This window comes from Chiloscyllium punctatum, chromosome 2 (assembly GCF_047496795.1).
Source record: "Chiloscyllium punctatum isolate Juve2018m chromosome 2, sChiPun1.3, whole genome shotgun sequence".
NCBI lineage: Eukaryota > Metazoa > Chordata > Chondrichthyes > Orectolobiformes > Hemiscylliidae > Chiloscyllium > Chiloscyllium punctatum.
The window spans coordinates 154187023-154211034 of record NC_092740.1 but is presented as its reverse complement, the minus strand read 5'-3'; the positions used below and the strand labels follow the sequence as shown (position 1 = coordinate 154211034).

General features: G+C 42.4%; 1 protein-coding gene across 1 annotated transcript; it reads left to right on the top strand.

Moving 5' to 3' along the window:
- The first annotated feature begins 13949 nt into the window (after positions 1-13949).
- On the top strand, positions 13950-22594 carry kcnv2a (potassium channel, subfamily V, member 2a). Its single transcript, XM_072590586.1, has 2 exons — positions 13950-15355; positions 20882-22594. Exons 1-2 carry the CDS (start codon positions 14045-14047, stop codon positions 21158-21160), a joined length of 1590 nt encoding a protein of 529 aa, XP_072446687.1. The 5' UTR covers positions 13950-14044; the 3' UTR covers positions 21161-22594.
- The last annotated feature ends 1418 nt before the right edge of the window (positions 22595-24012 follow it).

Sequence of the window (24012 nt, the reverse complement as noted above, 5' to 3'; positions counted from 1 at the left end):
CACCAACCCTCGAGACCATTTCAGCCTATGGCCATAAACCACATTTTCCATGGTTACTCCATCTAGCCTGCACATCCTGGTCATTACGGAACAATTTAACACAGCCAGTCCACCCTAAACTGCGCATGTTTGGACTGTGGAAAGAAACCAGAACACCCACAGGAAACCCACACAGACACGAGCAGAATGTACAAACTCCACACAGACAGCCATGTAAGGCTGGAATTGAACCTGGGTCCATGGCTCTGTGAGACAGCAATGCTAATCCACTGTTGAACCCCCACCCACCTCCTTCCAGGTCTTTACCATCTAGAAGAACCAATACAAGCAGGTAGATGGGAACACCATCGCCAGTGAGGAACCCTCCAAGCCACACTCTATCCTGACTTTGGAATTATATTAGCATATCTTTACTGCCACTAGGTGAAAATCCTGAAACTCTCTCTCTAACTGTGGGAATACCTACCCACTCCCCCACCACCCCAAGGCAAAACATTGTGTAGTATGTCTCACCATCAGTATATTTTTAAGTGACATGATCATGATATCATTATTATTCTGTAACATGTGACCGATGGATACAAAAACCTCATACTCCATCTTAAGTGGGATCATTTGAAGCCTGACAGGCAACAAGAAAGCATGTTGCTCTGTGTAAATTAATACCTTAATCTTAGTCCAGACACTGATGTGCCTGTGAGTGTAATGACTTGGAGGAAGAAAGTGAATACATTGTGGCCAAATTTGCAGGCAACAAAAAAGTTAGGTTCTTGATCAGTTGAGGAATGAAGAGTTACAGGGAAAACACAGGAAAGTGGATGTGAGGTATATGGGGTTAGCCATAATCCTATTCAATGGTGAAGAAGGCTTGAGGGGCTGAATGGCCTCCTCCTGTTCCTATTTCCTACAGTCCTGTTGGTCATATGTTGTTTTTTTTTGTGATGAAGCTAGTTGTGATAAAGGTCTGTTGAATTCTCCAATACCATGTTAGCTATATCCACCTTCCTATATATAGTAACAGGAAATAGCAAAAGCATTGGTTAGGAAACTTTGCTGGAGCAAAAGCTGACGTTAACTACTGCATACTCAAAGGAAAAAAAGGGATGTGCGATAAATGCTGACCTCACAGCCTCATTCTGTGAATTAATTTGACAAAAATAGAAAGTTTGTCCCAGTCAAGAGATATTACATGTGTAAGTGTTTCTTTCTTTTTAACTTGCAATTGCTGAATCAATAAAACTGAAAGTGTACGGAAGCAAAATACTTTGGATGCTGGAAATGTAAAATGAGTGCACAATATACTCGAAATACTCAGCAGGTCAGGCAGATGATGGATTAGTGGCAGTGCCACTCAACTGGACGTTCAGAGAAAACTCACATTGGCTGCCAGGAAAACCCATCTGGCTCACTAATGACCTTCAGGGAAGGAAACTTGCCCTCAGACCTGGTCTGGCTCACATGTGACTCCAGCTCTACAACAATGTGGTGGACTCTTATCTGAATTGGTCCAACAAACTATTCAGTTCAAGAGCAATTAGGGATGGTCAGATGATGGCCTTGACATTGTTAATCCCATGTCCCATTAAAAAGTGCATTTTTAAAATGTGGACCAAGAGAAACACAGGTAATGTTTTAGTTTGATGACTTCATGATCTAAGACACCATGATCTAAGCAGAACATTTATATACAAGTTCCTAAACTAAGCATGAAACATTGCTAAATGATTTAGATTTAGTGTTCTGTTCATTGTCAAAAATGTTGCCGTGTTTCCTTTGGATGGTTATCTTTTAGCATGAAGCTCTGAATGTTCATTACGGTTTCAGTTGTTGTATGGTACTGCAGGATAAAGGGGTTCTGATTTAAAGATTTAAAAATTGTCTGGTGCTTGTTTAAGGGTATCCACGATCTGAGTGGAATTGTGTTCATAAAATCGAAAGCTTGGAACAGAGTGATTAAGGTAGCAGAAGTCACACAATTGCATACCACTGTAAAGCCATACAGAAATTACAAAGTAGATAATGCACTACTTAAAATCTCTGCACATTTTGTATAAAGGCTATCAGTGTGTTGGTGAAATACAGTTATTATTTAAAATAATGCATTAACTCAATGTGTAAGTAATCAAAAAGGACCATGCAGCTGCAAAAGCTGATGCACAAAACAAAAGGTACAACATGTACTTAGGAGGGAAGTGTTACCTTTAAGACCTTGTAAGTTGAAATGAAATAATTGAGAACACAGGCTGAAGACTTGGTATTCCACAGATGTTATCCCACACAGTTAATTGTAAATTAAGTTTTAAGGGAGGATGGTGGTATTGGTTTTTAATCATTAGATCTTGACAGGCCAACAATATTTACGTTATAATTAAACCCATAAAAATACAGTAGCGGCCTTCACTTTTCATTTACTGTCAAAAAGTCTGTAAGTGATACTAATTTCCCATATTGATTTTAATTAATCAGATTAACATAATATTAGATTAATTATTTTATCTACTTCGTCCCCTGTCTAGGTGACATCCTCAGTGCTTGGGAGCCTCCTGTGAAGTGCTTCTGTGATCTTTCCTCCGGCATTTGTAGTGGTTTGTCTCTGCTGCTTCCAGTTGTCAGCTCCAGCTGTCCGTTGCAGTGGCCGGTATATTGGGTCCAGGTCGATGTGCTTATTGATTGAATCTATGGAATTCCTAGAGACATGGCACTCATCCACAGATTCAATCAATAAGCACATCAACCTGGACCCAATATACCGACCACTGCAACGGACAGCTGGAACTGACAACCGGAAGCGGCAGATTCAAACCACTACAAATGCTGGAGGAAACATCACAGAAGCGCTTCACAGGAGGCTCCCAAGCACTGAGGATGTCACCTAGACAGGGGACGAAACGTCTGCAACACAAATTCCCAGCTCGGCGAACAGAACCACAACAACGAGCACCTGAGCTACAAATCTTCTCACAAACTTTGTTCATCTACTTCAATTACCTGATAATGACTAAATTAAAACTAGTTACTAAATATGAACTTCTTTACATCTCTGTCAGGTGTCCACAGCAACTTACATCAAAGTGACTTGGTTTTAGGTATAACGGAAGAAACAATGGACGAAATATGGCAGCCAATATTTGTGTCACAAACTCCTACAAATCATGATGGTGAACAGATAACTTTGTTTTATAATGTTGACTGTGGGATAAGTATTGGCTAGGACACCAGGATAACCCCCTTCCTGTCATCTAAGTTGTGCCATAGCAACTTTTACATCCACCCATGAGCAGGTCTCAGTTTCATGCTTTATCCAAAAAAAAGCAGGAGCTGAGAGGGTTCAGAATCCCAAAGGGAAACTTTGAGTTTTGTTTTCAAGCCTTGGGTTAGGACTTAAAACAGAAACTTGTTACCCAGAAGTAAATGTTCTACAACTGAGAAATAAGAGATTGAGATTATCCCGTTTCCCACACAGAGATTTGTTTTTTTTCGAGACTGCAATGACCTGAGATAATTTCAATGTGGAAAACTTAAGTGTTGCAAAAGAAACATAACACTTATAACAAAAGCATTAATACTGGAGAAAATTCTGAACTGGACTCGAAACATTAACTCTGTTTCTCTCTTTGCTGCCAGACCAACTGAATTAGAATTAGAACTGGAATCCATATAGTGTGGAAACAGGCCCTTCGGCCCAACAAGTCCACACTGACCCTCCAAAGAGTAACCCACTCAAACCCATTTCCCCTACCCTATATTTACCCCTGATTAATGCATCTAACTACACATCCCTGAACACTATGGGCAATTTAGCATGGCCAATTCACCAAACTGGCACATCTTTGGACTGTGGGAAGAAACCAGAGCACCTGGACGAAACCTACGCAGACACGGGGAGAATGTGCAAACTCCACACAGTCACCCGAGGCTGCACAAGCTAGCCTGGTGCTGTGAGGCAGCAGTGCTAACCACTGAACCACCTATTTCTGTTTTTGTTTCAGATTTCCAGCAACTGCTGTTTTTGTTTTGTTACAACATTTATACTTCACCAACTACAGTCTGTTGAAGCCTGTATTCAAATTGGGTTAGAATTTCCCAGGGTCTGATCACAGTTAGAGCAGGCCCGAGCTAGCTCGTGTATTGGGAGCTGGGTAGATGCCCTCACTGGCAATTGCTTTGAATTTTATAACTAATAGAAACCAGTTGCATCAGAGTGTCCAGACAATCTGGGTTTGTATCTTACGATTCTTTGTAAGATTCAAACCACTCCCAGAGTAAATAATGCCTTAGTTTTATTTTATCTTTTTTGCAAGTGAAGTTCTTCAGGCGCATACCTTTCTCTTGTTGCCATTGAAATAACTCCACAGAGGCCAATATCCCGTCACCAAATCACCCTTTACTTACACATGGAGAGTGCTTGACAGTGATCCAGCTCCCTCAGAGCCAGCTCTCAGAATGAACAGAATGTCTGACATTCTTGTTTTTTTCCCTTTTTCTTCTTTTTCCCCCGCACCCATGTTCCGTGTGTGTATGTTCCGTGTGTGTACAGGTGTGAGACACAGTGAAAGACAACAGGTGTACAAATCTTTATTCAATTTCCTCCACCCACGAAGAAAGGAAACACCCAAGTGACCAGTGATAAGCAATGCCCTTCTCATCAAACGGTAATGCTGAGTGATCAAACCGTGAAGGGGAGGGATGCCTTAGTTTTATAGTGTGGGCTTGTTTACAACTAATTAACTTTCAATCTCAAGTTGGCTTTTATTTCCTACATTAAGCTCTGCAGATGATCCGAGATATTCTTTCATATTCTTAACATAATCCCCCAGTTGCAGTACACCTGAAGGATTTTCAATTGAAGATCACATGTACAAACACCTGATGGCTGCATCTGATAACATTCTGCTATGATACATTTGTGAGCAATCATTTAAAATGGTAGACTGAGAGCAATGTAATAATCTTCTCCTGATACTCAGGCTTATTTCTAGATTTGCTTCTAGATTTCTTGAGTTATTACATTTTAGTCGTAAACATGAATAAGAAATACATGGAGGGATATGGGCCAGGAGCAGGCAGGTGGGACTAGTTTGGTTTGTGATAATGGTTGGCATGGACTGGTTGGACCGAAAGGTTTGTTTCTGCGCTGTACGACTCAGTGATTCTATCGAAAACGTCAGCAGTTACCAGTTGTTTGATACATGCCAATGAAGCAACGTTCCATCCATTTGAACCAAGCCCCATCAGGACTTCTCATTAAACTGATAAATGATGAAATAGCTGTTCAGTGAATTTAAAATGTTGGACATGCTCAAAATGAACAGAAGTTTTTCTGGTCTCTCAGACTCCAGAAAGCTCCCAGCTTGCTGCCAGTCCATTCTCACCTCTCCTGTTGACTATTGCTCATACCCTCCTTGTGCCACGTTGTGCCTCGTGTGCCAGTCAGCAAGGAGTGAGAGCTCACTGATTTCCCACCATTATGGAATTGCTAAATTGCAAGATAGAGCCTTATTGGCAGTCACAGCTCACCACGACCTGAGTCTGCCCCTGGCTCGGGCATCAATAGGCAGCTGGGGGCAGGGATCGGTTTCAGGCAGATCATCCCGAAATGATCAGACTCAGTGAATGTACAACATGACGTTGCGAGTGAGGAAAACTTGGTGCAAAACTACTTTGCGCTTTGTAATAAACATCATTCTAAGTAAAGAATGACATGGGAAACTTGCTCTAGATCTTAACCATCCATAAAACAGCTTTAACCTTAACATACAATTTTCACCTTTCCTTGGAAAAATCTTGTTCCAAAGTCCAAGTGTTAAAGTGTGTTTCTTACACAAAATTTTGATATTAGGTCTTCTCTATGACATTAGAAGAGTTGGAGAATAAACAATCTTAACCTCTATTCACTACTTAATCCGAATATTTTGATGGTGCATGGTCTGAGGTTTACTACATTACAAACACATACAATCAATTCTCTGATTGAAAACAATAAAGTAAGCATCTGGTTAAAGTAGATCAAGATTCCATTGACTGCTATTTGTGGAAATCATAATAAAATCTTTACAACAATGACAACTTACATTCACATAGTACCTTAAATGTTATGCAAATTTCAGATGGCTCTTCAGAGGAGCAGTATCAAATAAAATGGTATGGAGTCTCATAAAGAACTATTAGAAGAGATGAGTAAAATTGGCCCAAGTAGCAGGGCCTGACGAAGCAAGTTAAACATTTGCTGGGGGCTTTTGAGGGCCCGGTGAATGGAATCTTTTGATATGGAACGCCTTTATTCCTCACTATTTCTGATTTACATAGCGACCTTACTGTGTGTGAACCAAGGGTCCTTACTCTATAGAACCATCGTTTCTTTAGAGAAAGACTAAGGCCTAGCATTTCCAGGCTCTAACTCTAAGACCTTCCCAACCATTTCAGTGACCTCCTGCCACATATAAGATATCATTTTTGTTTTCTTTTTGGACTATGAACTGGGATGGAATTTAGGTCATTCTGCTATAACGCATGTTCCATTAACACGAATTTGCTGTGAAGATTAGATTACATTACAGTGTGGAAACAGGCCCTTTGGCCCAACAAGTCCACACCGACCCGCAACCCACCCATCCCCCTACATTTACCCCTTCATCTAACACTACGGGCAATTTAGCATGGCCAATGCACCTGACCTGCACATCTTTGGACTGTGGGAGGAAACCGGAGCACCCGGAGGAAACCCACGCAGACACGGGGAGAACGCGCAAACTCCACACAGTCAGTCGCCTGAGGCGGGAAATGAACCTGGGTCTCTGGCGCTGTGAGGCAACAGTGCCGCCCACGTGATTGATGAATTGGGAACACTCTGACCAAAGCATGAAGTTTTAAGGTGTGTTTTGGTTATAACGCAATTCCGACCCCATTAGTTTAAACAGTGCTGCTGTGACACGATTTTCTTATAACACAGGACTGCACAAGAATGGAACTACCGCGTTATAGCAGAACTGCCTGGACAGTGAAATAATTCCAACGGCTCTGGATTTGGCTGCTTCGATGGTGGCTCCCTGCAGCGGTGAGGAATATGGGTCCCATCTTTTCCCCGAAGGTGAACTTTGTCTTAATTAAAAATTTTGTGTTTAAACATATGGTTTCTGTTTTTAATATAGGGGATGGAGCAGACGGGATGGAGGCCAGGGCAGCTGCATGCTTCTCTTGTGGGATGTGGGAGGGAAGGGTCACCACTGGTGTCTCTGCTGAGTTCACCCGTGAGAAGTGAACCCAACGCCAGGTCCTCACAGACCGCGTTAAGGAACGGGAGCTGGAGCTGGATGAACTTTGGATTATTTGGAAGATTGAGGGGGTGATAGAGAGAAGTTACAGGGAGTCACTCACACTTAAGTTACAGGATACAGATGACTGGCAGGACAGGGTAAGGGAATAGACAGACAGTGTGGGATCCACTCATCCCTACCCCCAACCCCATAGCCGTTCCCCTCAATAATAGGTACCGCTTAGGATACTGCTTGGGGCAGAATGACCTACCGGGGAAAGCCACAGCAGCCAAGTCTCTGGCACTGAGCCTGGCTCCGTGGCTCAGAAGGGAAGTGGGAAGAATCGACAAGCAATAATGACAGGAGATTCAGTCATGACAGAAAGAGACAGGAGATTGTGTGGTCGCAAACGAGACTCCCAGATGGTGTGTTGCCTCCCGGGTGCCAGGGTCAGTGATGTCTCGGATCGAGTCTACAGAATTCTTAAGGGGGAGGGGGATACACACCAGTGCCAATGACATCAGGAGGAAAAGGGATGAGGACCTGAAAAGTTGAACAGAGGGAGTTAAGTTGGAAGCTAGAAGGCAGGACGAGCAGAGTATTAATCTCAGGATTGTCACCATGTGCAAGTGAGGCTAGGATCAGGAGCGAGTGCAGATGAACACGTGGCTGCAGGGCTGGTGTAGGAGGGAGGGCTTCAGATGTGTGGATCATTGAGCTATCTTCTGGGGAAGGTGGAACCTGTATAAGAAGTAGGGGTTGCATCTGAACTGGCATTAATATCCTGGGTAGAAGGTTTGCTAGAGCTCTTTGGGAGGGTTTAAACTAGATTGGGGGGGCAGGGGGGGAACCGGACCTACAGATCAGATGATGGTAGGTAGTGAAGAGCCAGATACAGTGTGCAGAGAGTCTGCGAGGAGGAATAGGCACTTAATGGGGTAAAGGTGCAGTCAGTGTGATGGGTTGGTGTGTTTATTTTAATGCAAGAAGGATCAGAAATAACAGTGATGAACTCAGAGCATGGATCAGTACTTGGAAATATGATGAGAGTGTGGTGCTGGAAAAGCCTAGCCTGTCAGGCAGTATCCGAGGAGCAGGAGAATTGATGTTTCAGGTATAAGCTCTTCATCAGGAATGAGGCTTGTAAGCCAGAAGGGTGGAGAGATCAATGGGAGGGGGGTGGGGCTGAAGGGGGGTAGGTAGCTGAGAATGAGATAGGTGCCTGAAGGGTGGGGAGAAGGTGATAGGTCAGAGAGGAGGGTGGAGCAGATAGGTGGGAAGGAAGATAGACAGGTGGGGCAGCTCAAGGGGGTCGTGCCAAGTTGGAAGGTTAGATTTGAGATAAGGTAGGGGGACGAAAAATGAGGTATCTGGTGAATCCACATTAATCCTGTGCGGTTGGAGGGTCCCAAGGCAGAAGGTGAGGTGTTCTTCCTCCAGGCGTCAGGTGGTAATGGTTTGGCGATGGAAGAGGCTTAGGACCTGCATTCGTTAGTGAAGTGGGAGGGGGAGTTAAAGTGTTCGGTCACAGGGCAGTGGGGTTGCTTTGTGCGTATGTCCCAGAGATGTTCTTTGAAGTGTTCTGCAAGCAAGCATCCTGTCTTCCCGAGAGACCACATCTAGAGCAACGGACACAGTAGATAAGGTGTTTAGAAGTACAGGTAAACCTCTGATGGATGTAGAAGGCTCCTTTGGGGCCTTGGATTGATGTAAGGGGGGAGGTGTTTGCAATTCTTGCGGTGGCAGGGGAATGTGCCGGAAGGGGAAGGTGGGTTGGGGGGAGGCATGGACCTACAAGAGAGTCACAGCGGGAATGGTCTTTATGGAACACAGTTAGGGGTGGGGAGGGAAATATATCCTGGTGGGGTCTGTTTGTAGGTGGCAGATTTGGTCCTCACTTTCTCCCACTTGGAACTACGATGCTGTGGTCATTACAGAGACTTGGATATCACAGGAGCAGGAATGTTTGTTGGATGTTCCACGATGTAAATTTTTTAAAAGGAATAGGGAGGGAGATAAAAGAGGTGGGGGAATGGCATTGCTAATCAGGGGTAGTAACACAGCTGAAGAAAGGGAGATCATCAAGGAGGGATTGTCGACAGAGTCAGTGTAGGTGGAAGTCAGAAACAGGAAAGGAGCAGTCACTTTATTGGGAGTTTTCTACAGGCACTCCAATCGCGACAGAGACACGGAGGAGCAGATTGGGAGGAAGATTTTGCAGAGTAACAGGATTGTGTGACTTAAACTTCCCTGGATTTTACTTAGTTCAGGTATTTTGGATGGAGCAGTTTTTGTCAGGTGTGTCCAAGAGGGTTCCTGATGCAATAGGCCATCGAGAGGGGAGGCCATATTGGATTTGGTGTTTGGCTACAAACCATGCCAGGTGTCAGATCTCTCAGTGAGAGTGCATTTCAATGATAGTGATCACAACTCCATGACCTTCACTATACTCATGGAGAGGGATAGGAGCAGATGGTAGGGAAAGTATTTAATTGAGGGAGAGAAAATTACAATGCCAATAGACAGGAACTGGGGCACTTAAATTGGGAACAGATATTCTCAGGGAAATGCATGACAGAAATGTGGAGGTTGTTTAGGAATCATTTGCTGATAGTGCTGGGCAGGATTGTCCCACTGAGGCAAGGAGGGGATTGTAGGGTGAAAGAATCTTGGGTGACAAGGGATGTGGAACATCTAGTCAACAGGAAGAAGAAAGCTTACTTAAGGTTGAGGAGGCAAAAGAATAGACAGGGCTTTAGAAGGTTACGAGGTAGCCAGGAAGGAACTGAAGAATGGACTTAGGAGAGCTAGAAGGGGGCATGAAAAAGCTTTAGCGGGTAGGATTAAGGAAAAGCCTAAGGTGTTCTACACTTTAGTGAGGAACAAGAGGATGGCCAGAGTGAGGGTCGGGCCGAGCAGGGATAGTGGAGGGAACTTGCGCCTGGAGTCAGAGGAAGTGGGAGAGGTCCTTAATGAATACTTTGCTTCAGTATTCACGACTGAGAGGGACCTTGACATTTCTGAGGACAGCATGAAACAGACTGATATGTTAGAACAGATGTTAGGAAGGAGGATGTGCTGAAAATTTTGAAAAACATAAAAATAGATAAATTCCCTGGACCAGACGGGATATACGCTAGGTTACTGCCAGAAAAGAGGGAAGCGATTGCTGTAACTTTGGCGATGATCTTTGCGTTCTCATTGTCCACTGGAGTAGTGCCAGATGATTGGAGGGTAGCAAATGTTATTCCCTTGTTCAAGAAAGGGAGTAGGGATAATCTTGGGAATTACAGACTAGTCAGTCTTATGTTGGTGGTGGGCAAAGTATTGGAGAGGATTCTGAGACAGGATTTACGATTACTTGGAAAACCATAGTTTGATTAAAGATAGCCAGCATGGCTTTGAGAGGGGTAGGTTATGCCTCACAAAACTTATTGAATTATTTGAGGATGTGACAATATACATTGATGAAGGTAGAGCAATGGATGTGGTGTATATGGATTTTAGCAAGGCGTTTAATAAGGTTCCCCATGGTAGGCTCATTCAGAAATTAAGGAGGCATGGAATACAGGGAAACCTGTCTGTCCTGATACAGCATTGGCTGGCCCATAGAAGACAGAGGGTGGTGGTAGATGGAAAGTATTCTGCCTGAAGCTCAGTGATATGTGGTGGTTCTGCAGGGATCGGTTCTGGGACCTCTGCTCCTTGTGATTTTATAAATGACTTGGATAGAAAGTGGAAGGGTGGGCTAGTAAGTTTACCAATGATGCGAAAGTTGATAGAATGGTGGATAGTGTGGAGGACTGTTGGAGGTTGCAATGGGACATTGACAGGATGCAGTGCTGGGCTGAGAAGTGGCAGATGGAGTTCAACCTGGAAAAGTGTGAAGTGATTCAATTTGGAAGGTTGAATCTGAATGCAGAATACAGGGTTAAAGGCAGGATTCTTGGCAGTGTAGAGGAACAGAGGGATCTTGGCGTCGATGTCCACAGATCCCTCAAAGTTCCCATCCGAGTTGATAGGGTTGTTAAGAAGGTGTCTGGTGTGTTAGCTTTCATTAGCAGGAGGATTGAGTTCAAGAGCCGTGAAGTTATGCTGCAGCTCTATAGAGCCCTGGTTAGACACACTTGGAATATTGTGTTCAGTTCTGGTTGCCTCATTAGAGAAAAGATGTGGAAGCTTTAGAGAGGGTGCAGAGGAGATTTACCAGGATACTGTCTGGATTGAAGGGCTTGGCTTATGACGAGAGGTTGAGGGAACTAGGGCTTTTCTTATTGGAGTGAAGAAAAATGAGAGGTGACTTGATAGAGGTGTACAGGATGATGAGAGTCATAGATAGAGAGGTTAGCCAGAGACTTTTTCCCAGCGCAGAAATGTCTATCACGAGGGGGCATCATTTTAAGGTGATTGGAGGAAGGTTTAAGGGAGCTGTCAGAGGTCGATTCTTTATGCAAAGAGTGGTGGGTGCGTAGAATGCATTGCCAGTGGTGGTTGTAGAGTAAGAGACATTAGGGACATTTAAGCGACTCATGGATAGGCACATGGAAGATAGTACAATGAATGGTATACAGGTTAGTCTGATCTTAGAGTAGGGTAAAAGAATGGCACAACATCGAGCGCCAAAGTACTGTGCTGTACTGTTCTATGTAACTAACATTCTTAATGTTTTATTATATTGGATTGTATTAGATAATGGTTTATGTACAATTTACAGGGGTTTCACATTTATTTTTCTGTTTTCCTATTCTCTCACAATCCTTTATGGAATTAAAACATTAAAATTTATCTCACCTTCTAATTGTTTCTGGGTATTTTGAGATATATATGTTTGTGTTTCCAGTGCAGTCTCTGTAAAGCTGTTGCTATCATACGCTGTGGCAAATTCACTCAGGCACTTCCCAATGTAAACACAAACACTGCAAATTATAATAGAACTTATCGATAATGGCAGAATGTATGAGCTTAAAATGAGGGCAAGATTACATTTGGTTTCCCTAGCCACTGATTCCATTTCACTTGAAGACTACTCTTAGTCTTGGCTCCTGGTATGCAACATTTTGGGGGAGTGATAGTGTTGAATATGTTTGTCCATTGGCTCAAAATCTCAGTTACAGTTTGATGAAATGAATATTTATCTGCCTACTAAAAATGAGATCACCTGGCAGTTCATTATATATTCCATTCATACAGTTGGCATGTGTTCTACTCAAGACTTGGATCTTGTTACATTTACCCAAATCTTGGCTAACTCGAGTGAAAATACATTACAGTGTATAGAGGACATAAGATCCACTTACGGGAGTGCCCAGTAATATAGAACCTAAGGAACTACTTCCTGTAAAAACTGCAAAATATAATGCATGGGTAAAGGACCATTCAATATGGTAGAGATAAAAATAGAAATTGTTGGAAAAGTTCAGCAGTTCTGGCAATATCTGTGGAGCGAAATCAGAGTTAATATTTCGATTACAGTGACCCTTCCTCAGAGCTCTGGGTTCTGAGGAAGGGCACTCGATCTGAAACGTTAACTGATTTGTCTCCACATATGCTGCAAGACCTGCTGAGCTTTTCCAATAATTGTTATTTTTACAGCATCTGCAGCTCTATTGGTTTTTATTCAATATGTTATACCGACAAGACAAAATCAGTAACCAAGATTAAGATACAGCAACATGTCTATCTATGGATTTTCTTCTTATGTCTAACAAGGTAAAGTGAACTTTTTACTTTGTATTGTTTGAGAGGAGAAAAGGCCAGTTATTGCAATGTTTTATTTTCCTGACTAGAACTTCCTTTCCACTTGGGGTTGTACAGAGTGGTGTAGTTTTTGTGATCGCTCTTACAAGAAATCACACTTGCTATATTATGCCAGTCCCTGGGTGGTGAATGGGTTCTGTTCTGGAGTAAGTTTTCAAGTTGCTTCACACAAGTAGGAATACAATGCAGAACAATGGAGAGCAACAATGGAGTACATAAGCAGAGGAAATATTCATATGTCAGGTCTTTAAAGTTAAACTCCTGCATGAGAACATATTTGTAACACAAGCATCTGTAAGTCATGATTTGGAGATGCCGGTGTTGGACTGGCGTGTACAAAGTTGTAAATCACACAGCACCAGGTTATAGTCCGACAGGTTTAATTGGAAGCACTAGCTTTCAGAGCGCTGCTCCTCCAACCACCTGATGAAGGAGCGGCACTCCGAAAGTTAGTGCTTCCAATTAAACCTGTTGGACTATAACCTGGTGTTGGGTGATTTGGAAATCCGTAAGTCAGACATTCATAAATTGAGAACCCTGTATACCTTATTGAGCTGTAGGAGATGGCTTCAAGTTATTATTTTCTATAAAGTAGTCTTAAAATTTATTGTAATCGTTATTACTTTTTTAAAAATTATTTTATATTGTAATACCTGCTGTCAATTTAATGTCCTATCAAGTGTCCTTAGTGATAGTTTAGTGATATAATTAATTTGTTACAGTAGAATAACCTGAATTTCCAAGACTGACTCTGTCACAGAAAATGCACTGTCTAAATTATACTCCCTTCCCTCAGCCCCTTGCCAAACACACCAAAATAAATAGATTGAGCAGTGAGCAGGAATGAAAGACATCAGTGGCGCTAGAAGTATGCAGCTGAAATGGGATAATATCTAAATCACCTCCTAAGCCCTAGATCCTCTTTGTCAGCACAATTAATGGGGTCAGCAGCACTCCTCAAACATGCCTCTTCAGTCAATTCAATGCAGTTCAACCCACTTTCCCCTGACAGTTAAGTTCCCTTAAGTACAGAAATGTTAAAACTTAAACTCAGGCGCCAGAGTCTGTTTGCGAATTACAAATTAAGAGACAGCTTAAATGTATCTCAGCACCAAGGGAACGATTTGGCGTATGAAAAAGAATGTTCCTTGAAACCGTGGAGCTCCATGCAAGAACTTGGGTCGGATATTTATGAAATTAATTATGATGATGTAGAATCTGATGACGAGTTACCAACTATTCCCCAACTCAGCACAAATTCTACTTCAAAAGATTATGAATTGAATATTAATGTTGGAGGCAAAGTTTTCCAGATTGCCTATATTGCTGCAGCCCGTTTTCCTAAGACCAGAATTGGAAAATTGGCTACTTACACCGATTCCACGAGGAAGTTAGATTTGTGTGATGATTACAGCGTTCTAAACAATGAATATTTCTTCGATCGTGATCCTGCTATCTTCCACCATATCTTCAACTTCTACAGGACGGGCGTTTTGTGGATTAAAAATGAGCTCTGTCCCAGAAACTTTCTCGAGGAGATCCACTACTGGGGTATACGCATCAAAAACACCAATAGGTGCTGCCGAATCTCCTTCGAAGAGAGACAAGATGAATTGAATGAGCAACTAAAGGTCCAGCGAGAGCTGCAAGCTGAACTCGAAGTGGAAGAAGATGAGGAACACTTCAGAGACTTGAAATATGGTCACCATAGAAGAGTCATCTGGAACTTAATGGAAAAGCCATTCTCTTCAGTTATAGCTAAGATGATGGCTGTTGCTTCCAGTATGTTTGTATTAATCTCCATTGTAGCCATGGCCTTGAACACAGTTGAAGAGATGCAGTACATAAGTGTAGTTGGTCAGCTGAGTGGACATACCTACATGGAGCATGTAGAGACCATTTGTATCATTTTCTTTACGGCAGAATACCTGTTAAGAATAGTGTCCACACCAGACATTGAGAAGTTTGCACGGAGTGCTCTAAATGCAGTTGATCTCATTGCAATCCTGCCCTTTTACCTCCAAGTCACCTTGGAATGTTTTGAGGATGAAGACTATGGGAGACATGACCAGGATATTGAGAAAGTAGGCAGAGTGGGAAAGGTTGGCCAAGTGCTGAGGATCATGAGATTGATGCGAATTTTCCGAATTTTAAAACTCGCCCGCCATTCCACTGGTCTGAGGGCCTTCGGTTTCACATTGAAGCAATGTTACCAACAAGTTGGCTGTCTTTTCCTGTTTATAGCCATGGGCGTATTTTCCTTTTCTGCTCTGGTCTTCTCTGTGGAACATGATGTCCCATGCACTAACTTCACCTCCATACCTCATGCCTGGTGGTGGGCTGCGGTGAGTATAATCTAAGAATTCGAGAATTCAAAGAGAAGTGTTTCATTGCTTAATCATTAACTATCTTCAGGATTTAAAGTGGAGGGTATTGTTTTATTTTTTTTTCTGATGATATTAAAGTCTGTGCAGCTGGGAGACAATTTCATTAGTTTTCATTAGCAATCCTCCCTAGTTAGGTTCACGGGTCAAATACAGACATAAGTTCTGATGAAGGGTTAATGGATCCAAAACCTCAACTCTGCTTTCTCCCCACAGATGCTGCCAGAGCTGCTGAGTTTCTCCAGCAATTTCTGCTTTTGTTACTGAGAAACGTTCCATCTACTGTACTTCAAAATAATAAATACCAATCTTTTTGTCCACTTGGCTCATGGTATGGTAAGGTGGACTTGCAGCTGACACAAATGAGGGCTGGCCCTCAAACACATCTTTACAGTTTTTTTGCTCATCATTTTAGTGTCAATTTGTCCAAAACTGTCCACTGTTGAAGTTGTTATTATAATATTGTATCCTCATTAATAGTAAGTAGTGAGGATTGTCAATGTCAGTCTTTGAAAGGTGATGACTATAGTGAGATGGAGATGAATCAGCAATGAAAGAAAGTGTTGGAAGAAGATGTTATGAATATGCAAATGTGGAAAACAGGAAAAAGTCGAGAGATTTACTTTGCTCCAGGGAAATAAGGCCATCTACGTATTTCTATCCTTTTATATGATAGAACCATGGAAACCAGGAGTAGAAGAGGCCATTTGGCCCATTGAGCCTGCTCTCCCATTCAATTTGATCACGGCTAATCCTCTATCTCAATGCCATGCTTCTGCTTTCTCCCCCATGCCTTTAGCATCTGGAAATCTATCAATGTCATTATTAAATATATTCAGTGACTTGGCCTGCAAAGCCTTCTATGGCAGTGAATTCTGCGGTTTCACCACCCTCTAAGTGATAGAGTGTAAAGCACCTCCAACCTTTTAAACTGAAATTAAAACTTCCTCCACACAGTTCCCTACAAACGTTCCCAGGACAGGAACAGCACAGGTTCAGATGCAGAATAAAATTTCTACACTGTCCCCATCCAATGCTCCCAGGACAGGGGCAGCATCGGGTTATATGCAGAGTAAAGCTACCTCTACACTGCCCCCATCAAACATTCCCGGGACAGGTACAGCACAGGGTTAGGTGCAGAGTAAAGCTCCCTCTTTCTTTAAAGTGAAAGTAAAGTTCTTTCTCCTCTGTCCCCATCAATCACACCCAGCACAGGGTGTGATACAGCATAATGATAGATATAGGATAATCCTCCTTCCACACTGTGGAAACACTCCCAGGACAGAGACTGTAGTAAAGATCGAAACTCTGGCAGTTTGTACTTCACTGTCTCTGTCAGCACCTTGCTTTAAGTTGTAGTCTGGTACATCGAGTGATATCAAGACACTGATCTTTAATGATGTTCTCACTGGGACAGGAAAATAGGTTGGATCCTCAAGTGGGAAACTGCTTTTTAATGAAAGGTGGAGCAATTGGGAATCTTTGCAGAATTATGTATTAATTAGCCAGTAGTTAAGGTGAAAAAAAAAATCACTTTTTATGCACCATACACTTTTTTTCTCTTGTATGGGCCTCATATGTACGTTACCTACAAGGTTATGTCCAGCTTCAATCTACTGTATTTTTAAAAATATGGAAGGATATTGCATTTCGGAAAAGCACCATTGAGAAATGCATAAAAGAAATTGCAGAACCAGATTTAAGGCAAGGAGGCATGAATTGGTTGGTTGTCATGGTAACTTCATGATCCGTGAAAAAACCACCTTTGAAGAATTGACAGCATACCTTTTTCTAAAAGCAAGAGATGAAAGTGAAAATTAATCTGAAATCTCATTAATCATCTGCAGTAGAATTTGCAGGTCAATTTGCTAACCTAAAATCTCAGCTTCTAGCGAACAGGATAGACCTTGTACATAAAACTGCATCATACGCTCTGCATTTGATTAGTTGGGACCCTTATGACTGAAGTTACAACAGTTAATACAAGATCTGTATTTGTTCCCTGCATGTCAGACATTCTCCTGATGTGATTATATATCACTATTAATGATAGATAAGCAATTTGCAATCATAAACATTCAGTGGTAGAGCCGTTTACATTTGGATAGCTACCCAAGTAGGAAAGGTTTAGAGAGGAAAGGGCTAAACACAGGCAAATGGGGATGAGTGCAGCTTAGGAAACCTGGCTGGCGTGGATAAATTGGACTGAAGGGTCTGCTTACGTGCTGTATGACTTGAGTGCGTTTTCTGTTGGAATTGGTGGTAAGTGCTGATGTGCACTTGGCAATACTGACTTGCTCTAATTCCTCCTATTAAAGTGTCATAATATCCCATTAAAACCAACTGGCATTAGATTAGATTCCCTACAGTGTGGAAATAGGCCCTTCAGCCCAACCAGTCCACACTGCCCCTCCGAAGAGTAACCCATCCAGACCCATTTCCCACTGACTGATGCACCTAATACTATGGGCTGTTTAGCATGGCCCATTCACCTGACCTGCACATCTTTGGACTGTGGGGGGAAACCCACATAGACACGGGGAGAATGTGCAAACTCCACACAGATAGTTGCCCAAGGCTGGAATCGAACCTGGGACCCTGGTGCTGTGAGGCAGCAGTGCTAACCACTGAGTCACCTTTCTTCATTCGTGGGATCCAACATGATTCTTTTTCTGTTTTCTCAACATTGCTACCTTTATATTTTTCTTCCAGTGGTGAATGTTTATCTCAACACCCCCTCCCCCACTACATTTAATACCTTCTAGCATTTTGTGTCATTGAGTGCTAACCCTAACCTCCCTAACCTTTCCTACCATCCCCATCAGTAGTTCTGACTTGCTTCAATCTGACTATCTCTACTGCATTCTCTTCCCCCTCAGTGGTGTTTAGTCTTTTGCTCCAACTTTGGGGCCAGTGACCATAATTCTATTTGTTTTAAAATAGTGATGGAAAAGGATAGACCCGATCTAAAAGTTGAAGTTCTAAATTGGAGAAAGGCCAATTTTGACGGTATTAGGCAAGAACTTTCAAAAGCTGATTGGAGGCAGATGTTCACAGGTAAAGGGACGGCTGGAAAATGGGAAGCCTTTAGGAATGAGATAACAAGAATCCAGAGAAAGTATATTCCGGTTAGGGTGAAAGGGAAGGCTGGTAGGTATAGGGAATGCTGGATGACGAAAGAAATTGAGGGATGGGTTATAAAAAAGAAGGAAGCATATGTCAGGTCTGGACAGGATAGATTGGGTGATTCCTTATTCTGGATTAGTGGTGCTGGAAGAGCACAGCAGTTCAGGCAGCATCCAAGGAGCTTCAAAATCGACGTTTCGGGCAAAAGCCCTTCATCAGGAAGGGCCTGATGAAGGGCTTTTGCCCAAAACGTCGATTTCGAAGCTCCTTGGATGCTGCCTGAACTGCTGTGCTCTTCCAGCACCACTAATCCAGAATCTGGTTTCCAACACCTGCAGTAATTTTTTTTACCTCGAGTGAATCCTTAGAAGAGTATAAAGGAGTAGGAGTCCACTTAAGAGGGAAATCAGGAGGGCAAAATGGGGACATGAGATAGTTTTGGCAAAGGATAATTCAAAGGGTTTTTACAAATATATTAAGGACAAAAGAGTAACTAGGGAGAGAATAGGGCCCCTCAAAGATCAGCAAGGCGGCCTTTGTGTGGAGCCACAGAAAATGGGGGAGATACCAAATGAATATTTTGCATCACTATTTACTGTGGAAAAGGATATGGAAGATATAGACTGTAGGGAAATAAATGGTGACATGTTGCAAAATGTCCAGATTATAGAGGAGCAAGTGCTGGATGTCTTGAAACAGTTAAACGTGGATAAATCCCCAGGACCTGATCAGGTGTACCCGAGAACTCGGTGGGAAGCTAGAGAAGTGATTGCTGGGCCTCTTACTGAGATATTTGTATCATCAATAGTCACAGGTGAGGTGCCAGACGACTGGAGGTTGGCAAACGTGGTGCCACTGTTTAAGAAGGGTGGTAAAGACAAGCCAGGGAACTATAGACCAGTGAGCCTGACCTCAGTGGTGGGCAAGTTGTTGGAGGGAATCCTGAGGGACAGGAGGTACATGTATTAGGAAAGGCAAGGACTGATTAGGGATAGTCTACATGGCTTTGTGCGAGGGAAATCATGTCTCACAAACTTGATTGAGGTTTTTGAAGAAGTAACAAAGAAGATTGATGAGGGCAGAGCAGTAGATGTGATCTATATGGACTTCAGTAAGGCGTTCAACAAGGTTCCCCATGGGAGACTGATTAGCAAGGTTAGATCTCATGGAATACAGGGATAACTAGCCATTTGGATACAGAACTGGCTCAAAGGTAGAAGACAGAGGATGGTGGTGGAGGGTTGTTTTTCAGAGTGGAGGCCTGTGACCAGTGGAGTGCCACAAGGATCGGTGCTAGGTCCTCTACTTTTTGTTATTTTGAGTATAAGAGGAGTTTGCAGATGACACCAAAATTGGAGGTGTAGTGGATAGCGAAGATTACAACAGGATCTGGACCAGATGGGCCAATGGGCTGAGAAGTGGCAGATGGAGTTTAATTCTGATAAATGCGAGGTACTGCATTTTGGGAAGGCAAATCTTAGCAGGACTTATACACTTAATGATAAGGTCCTAGGGAGTGTTGCTCAACAGAGAAACCTTGGAGTGCAGGTTCATAGCTCCTTGAAAGTGTAGTCGCCGGTAGATAGGATAGTGAAGGTGGCGTTTGGTATACTTTCCTTTATTGGTCAGACTATTGAGTACAGGAGTTGGGAGGTCATGTTGTGGCTGTACAGCACATTGGTTAGGCCACTGTTGGAATATTGCGTGCAATTCTGGTCTCCTTCCTATCGGAAGGATGTTGTGAAACTTGAAAGGGTTCAGAAAAGATTTACAAGGATGTTGCCAGGGTTGGAGGATTTGAGCTACAGGGAGAGGCTGAACAGGTTGGGGCTGTTTTCCCTGGAGCATTGGAGGCTGAAGGGTGACCTTATAGAGGTTTACAAAATTATGAGGGGCATGGATAGGGTAAATAGACAAAGTCTTTTCACTGGGGTCGGGGAGTCCAGAACTAGAAGGCATAGGTTTAGAGTGAGAGGGTAAAGATATAAAAGAGACTTAAGGGGCAACTTTTTCACACAGAGGGTGGTACATGTATGGAATGAGCTGCCAGAGGATGTGGTGGAGGCTGGTACAATTGCAATATTTAAGAGGCATTTGGATGGGTATATGAATAGGAAGTGTTTGGAGGGATATGGGCCGGGTGCTGGCAGGTAGGACTAGATTGGGTTGGGATATCTGGTCGGCCTGGACAGGTTGGACCGAAGGGTCTGTTTCCCTGCTGTACATCTCTATGACTCTAAGACTCCAATGCCCTCCTTTTCTGAACAACCATTTGAATTGCATTTAATACTTTGCTTAAAAAATTGCTTTTAAATTGTTTTGTCAAGATACCTACTGAATAATGACTTTATTTGCCTACAGGTTAGCATTTCCACAGTCGGCTACGGAGATGTCTACCCAGAAACAGTACTTGGAAGGATTTTTGCTTTTGGCTGCATTGCTTTTGGGATTATTTTGAACGGCATGCCAATCTCCATTCTCTATAATAAATTCTCTGACTATTATTCACAGCTCAAAAGCTATGAATATACAACATCATCAAAGCAGCGAGGAAAGATCAACTTCTCAGGAAGAGCGTTGAGGAAGATGCTGGAATGTTGTGGAGGGGTCCCACACCATCACTTACCAAGGGAAGAATAAGATGTCCTCAGACAATGACCTGAGCTTGATAAATGCTCTCACATTTTCTTTCTTGAGTGGTTTGAAGAAACATTTCATGTTTAAAATCCAGGGAACAAATTGGCATGTTCCCTGGAAAATTGATGATAAATGCAACTGGCGGTGTTCTGAATGTTGTTTTCATGATTAATCACCTTCAAAGCATGAAAAGTCTAGTAAAAACGTTTTTGAATGTTGTATTCTCATTCAGGATTACTTTCCGCACAGTTTATTTAATTCAATCAAGAAGCAAACTTCCTGAGTAAAAACCAGTTACGTAACACAGCACAGGTTTTGAAAAAAAAAGATGTTTAGCAAACACAATGTTGCATAAAAGATTTGTAACAACACTCAGAGGCCAGACCACACAATGGGTTGGGAGGTTGCTCTCAGGAAACATAAGGGTTAAGTGATGCTTCTCAGAATGCAAGAAAGTGGCATTCCACAGAGTTCCTTGCGAGGACATTGTTATTTATCATTGGCATAAATAGTCTAGGTTTAGACCTCGGAGGTGCAATGTTAAAATTTGCAAGTGATATCAAATTAAGGATGCAGGTTAATACTGTGGAGGCCTACAATAATTTATGTGAAGGCAAAAGAGTTTACCAAAATGTGGATGAGCAGCAACTAACTCTGATGCAGAGTGGAGTGGGGAAAGGCACCTTTTGGCAAGAAGAACAAAGAGCAAGTTATTTCATGGAAAATGAAATCAAGGAATGCAAATACATAATGCGCTAAAAGTAACATAACAAATTGAAAAGACTCTATTAATCACAAATTATTGGGCTTCATAAATAGAGGAAAAGAATACAAAAGCAGTCAGCTAATGTTAACTTTATATTGAATGTTAGTGAAACAATATTTGAGATAATATGCATATTCTGGTCTCCAGTCTGGAAATGGATACAATAGAACTGGAGGTGATTTGCTGGGATGTTAGCAGCACCGAGTGAATGCAACTCCAAGGAAAGATTGAGCAGAGCAGACTGCGGCTCTATGGTTTAAGAGAAGACCAAGACAAACTATGTTACCTGACATTAAAATTAAGAATTGATTCATTAGGATGAATATGGAAAAACTGTGGGTCAATAAGCAGAGGTGCCTAAACATGAGATAGCTACTGAGAGATCAAATAAACAATTGAAGAGATTCTTCTTCATACAACATGATTAAAATGTGAGACCCAAAACCATATGGATGGTTAGAACCGACAGCACTGAAACACTTAAGGGAAGGCCTTCCGAATAGACAAATGAAAATGCAATAGAAATATAGAGATAAGCTAGTAGGAGATAATTAAACTATGAGTGGACCTGGAACACATATGTTCACATTGACCAATGGGAATGGATTATTCCTGTGCTGTATGTATTTGTACGAAAGATTCTGTAAATTTCAATAAATAAATTAATTAAAATGGGATGACAGAATAATTGATTGACACTTATTTAATCATTGTTCTCAGGAATACAAGTGCAATGTTACTTTGAACGTGCAGTTCATAAAAAGGCATTGGAACATATAAGATTGCCTTGACATTGTGGAATCTGGTGTGTTTTCCATCATGTACACAAGTGCTAGGGCCACAGTCTCTGGAGGCAGCAACCAGTGAAAGATTGCTGATTGTCTATTCTATTTAAGGCACTTCCTCAAGGTGAGAAGAGGAGGCGTGATGTGGCAAATGGCAAGGATGCCTACACACATAGAGTGATGTACAGCCTGGAAACAGACCCTTCGGTCCAACCCGTCCATGCCGACCAGATATCCCAACCCAATCTAGTCCCACCTGCCAGCACCCGGCCCATATCCCTCCAAACCCTTCCTATTCATATACCCATCCAAATGCCTCTTAAATGTTGCAATTGTACCAGCCTCCACTACATCCTCTGGCAGCTCATTCCATACACGTACCACCCTCTGCGTGAAAAAGTTTGCCCCTTAGGTCTCTTTTACATCTTTCCCCTCTCACCCTAAACCTGTGCCCTCTAGTTCTGGACTCCCTGACCCCAGGGAAAAAACTTTATCTGTTTATCCTATCCATGCCCCTCACAATTTTGTAAACCTCTATAAGGTGACTGTTAAAAAAATTGGAATGCCAGACCCTCTCACTATCCATTTCAAAACAGGACTTAAAAGTCTTGTGAGAGAGCATCACCGTTTTAGTATATGCTTCCAGTCACTTTGCATTCTCCATCTGCTTTCCATATGCTGAGACCGTTGAGTACACTGCAGGTAACCCCACACCTTGTATTGTAAGCAGCAGGTACACAGCTCACCTCAGCTTAATATCAACTCCTGTGTTTACTTTGCATAACATATGTTCAGCAGACAGAATTTGGGTTTTAGGTAGTTCTCTCAATTATTAAGTCAAAAAGTCAGTTAGCTAATTCTAATGCAATATCTGACAAAGAAATTACCCTGCTGTATGTGCATTGCATACAAGTAACCTAACTAGAGCATCAAAGTAATGTATTATGATGCATTAGTGTTCAATTAATTTACACCCCATAGATATTTATACTGTTACAAAGATATTTCATTGCTTTAGTGGACTTAACGTTGATGAATTGTGAAGATGCCTGGATTGTGCCTTTTTTAGATCAGATTACCGCAGTGTGGAAACAGGTCCTTCGGCCCAACAAGTCCACACCGATCGCCCGAAGAGTAACCCACGTGTACCCATTTCCCCTCTAACTAATGCAATGGCCAATTCACATAACCTGCACATCATTGGACTATGGGAGGAAACCAGAGCACCTGGAGGAAATCCACACGGACATAAGGAGAATGTGCAAACCCCATGCAGACAGTCCCCCCAAGGCTGGAATCGAACC

What these genes read in the sequence shown, in the direction of transcription:
- kcnv2a (XM_072590586.1), top strand. Translation starts at nt 14,045, where the DNA reads ATGTTAAAACTTAAACTCAGGCGCCAGAGTCTGTTTGCGAATTACAAA. An exon ending in ATGCCTGGTGGTGGGCTGCG is followed by an intron (nt 15,356 to 20,881) that starts GTGAGTATAATC and finishes ATTTGCCTACAG; the next exon opens with GTTAGCATTTCCACAGTCGG.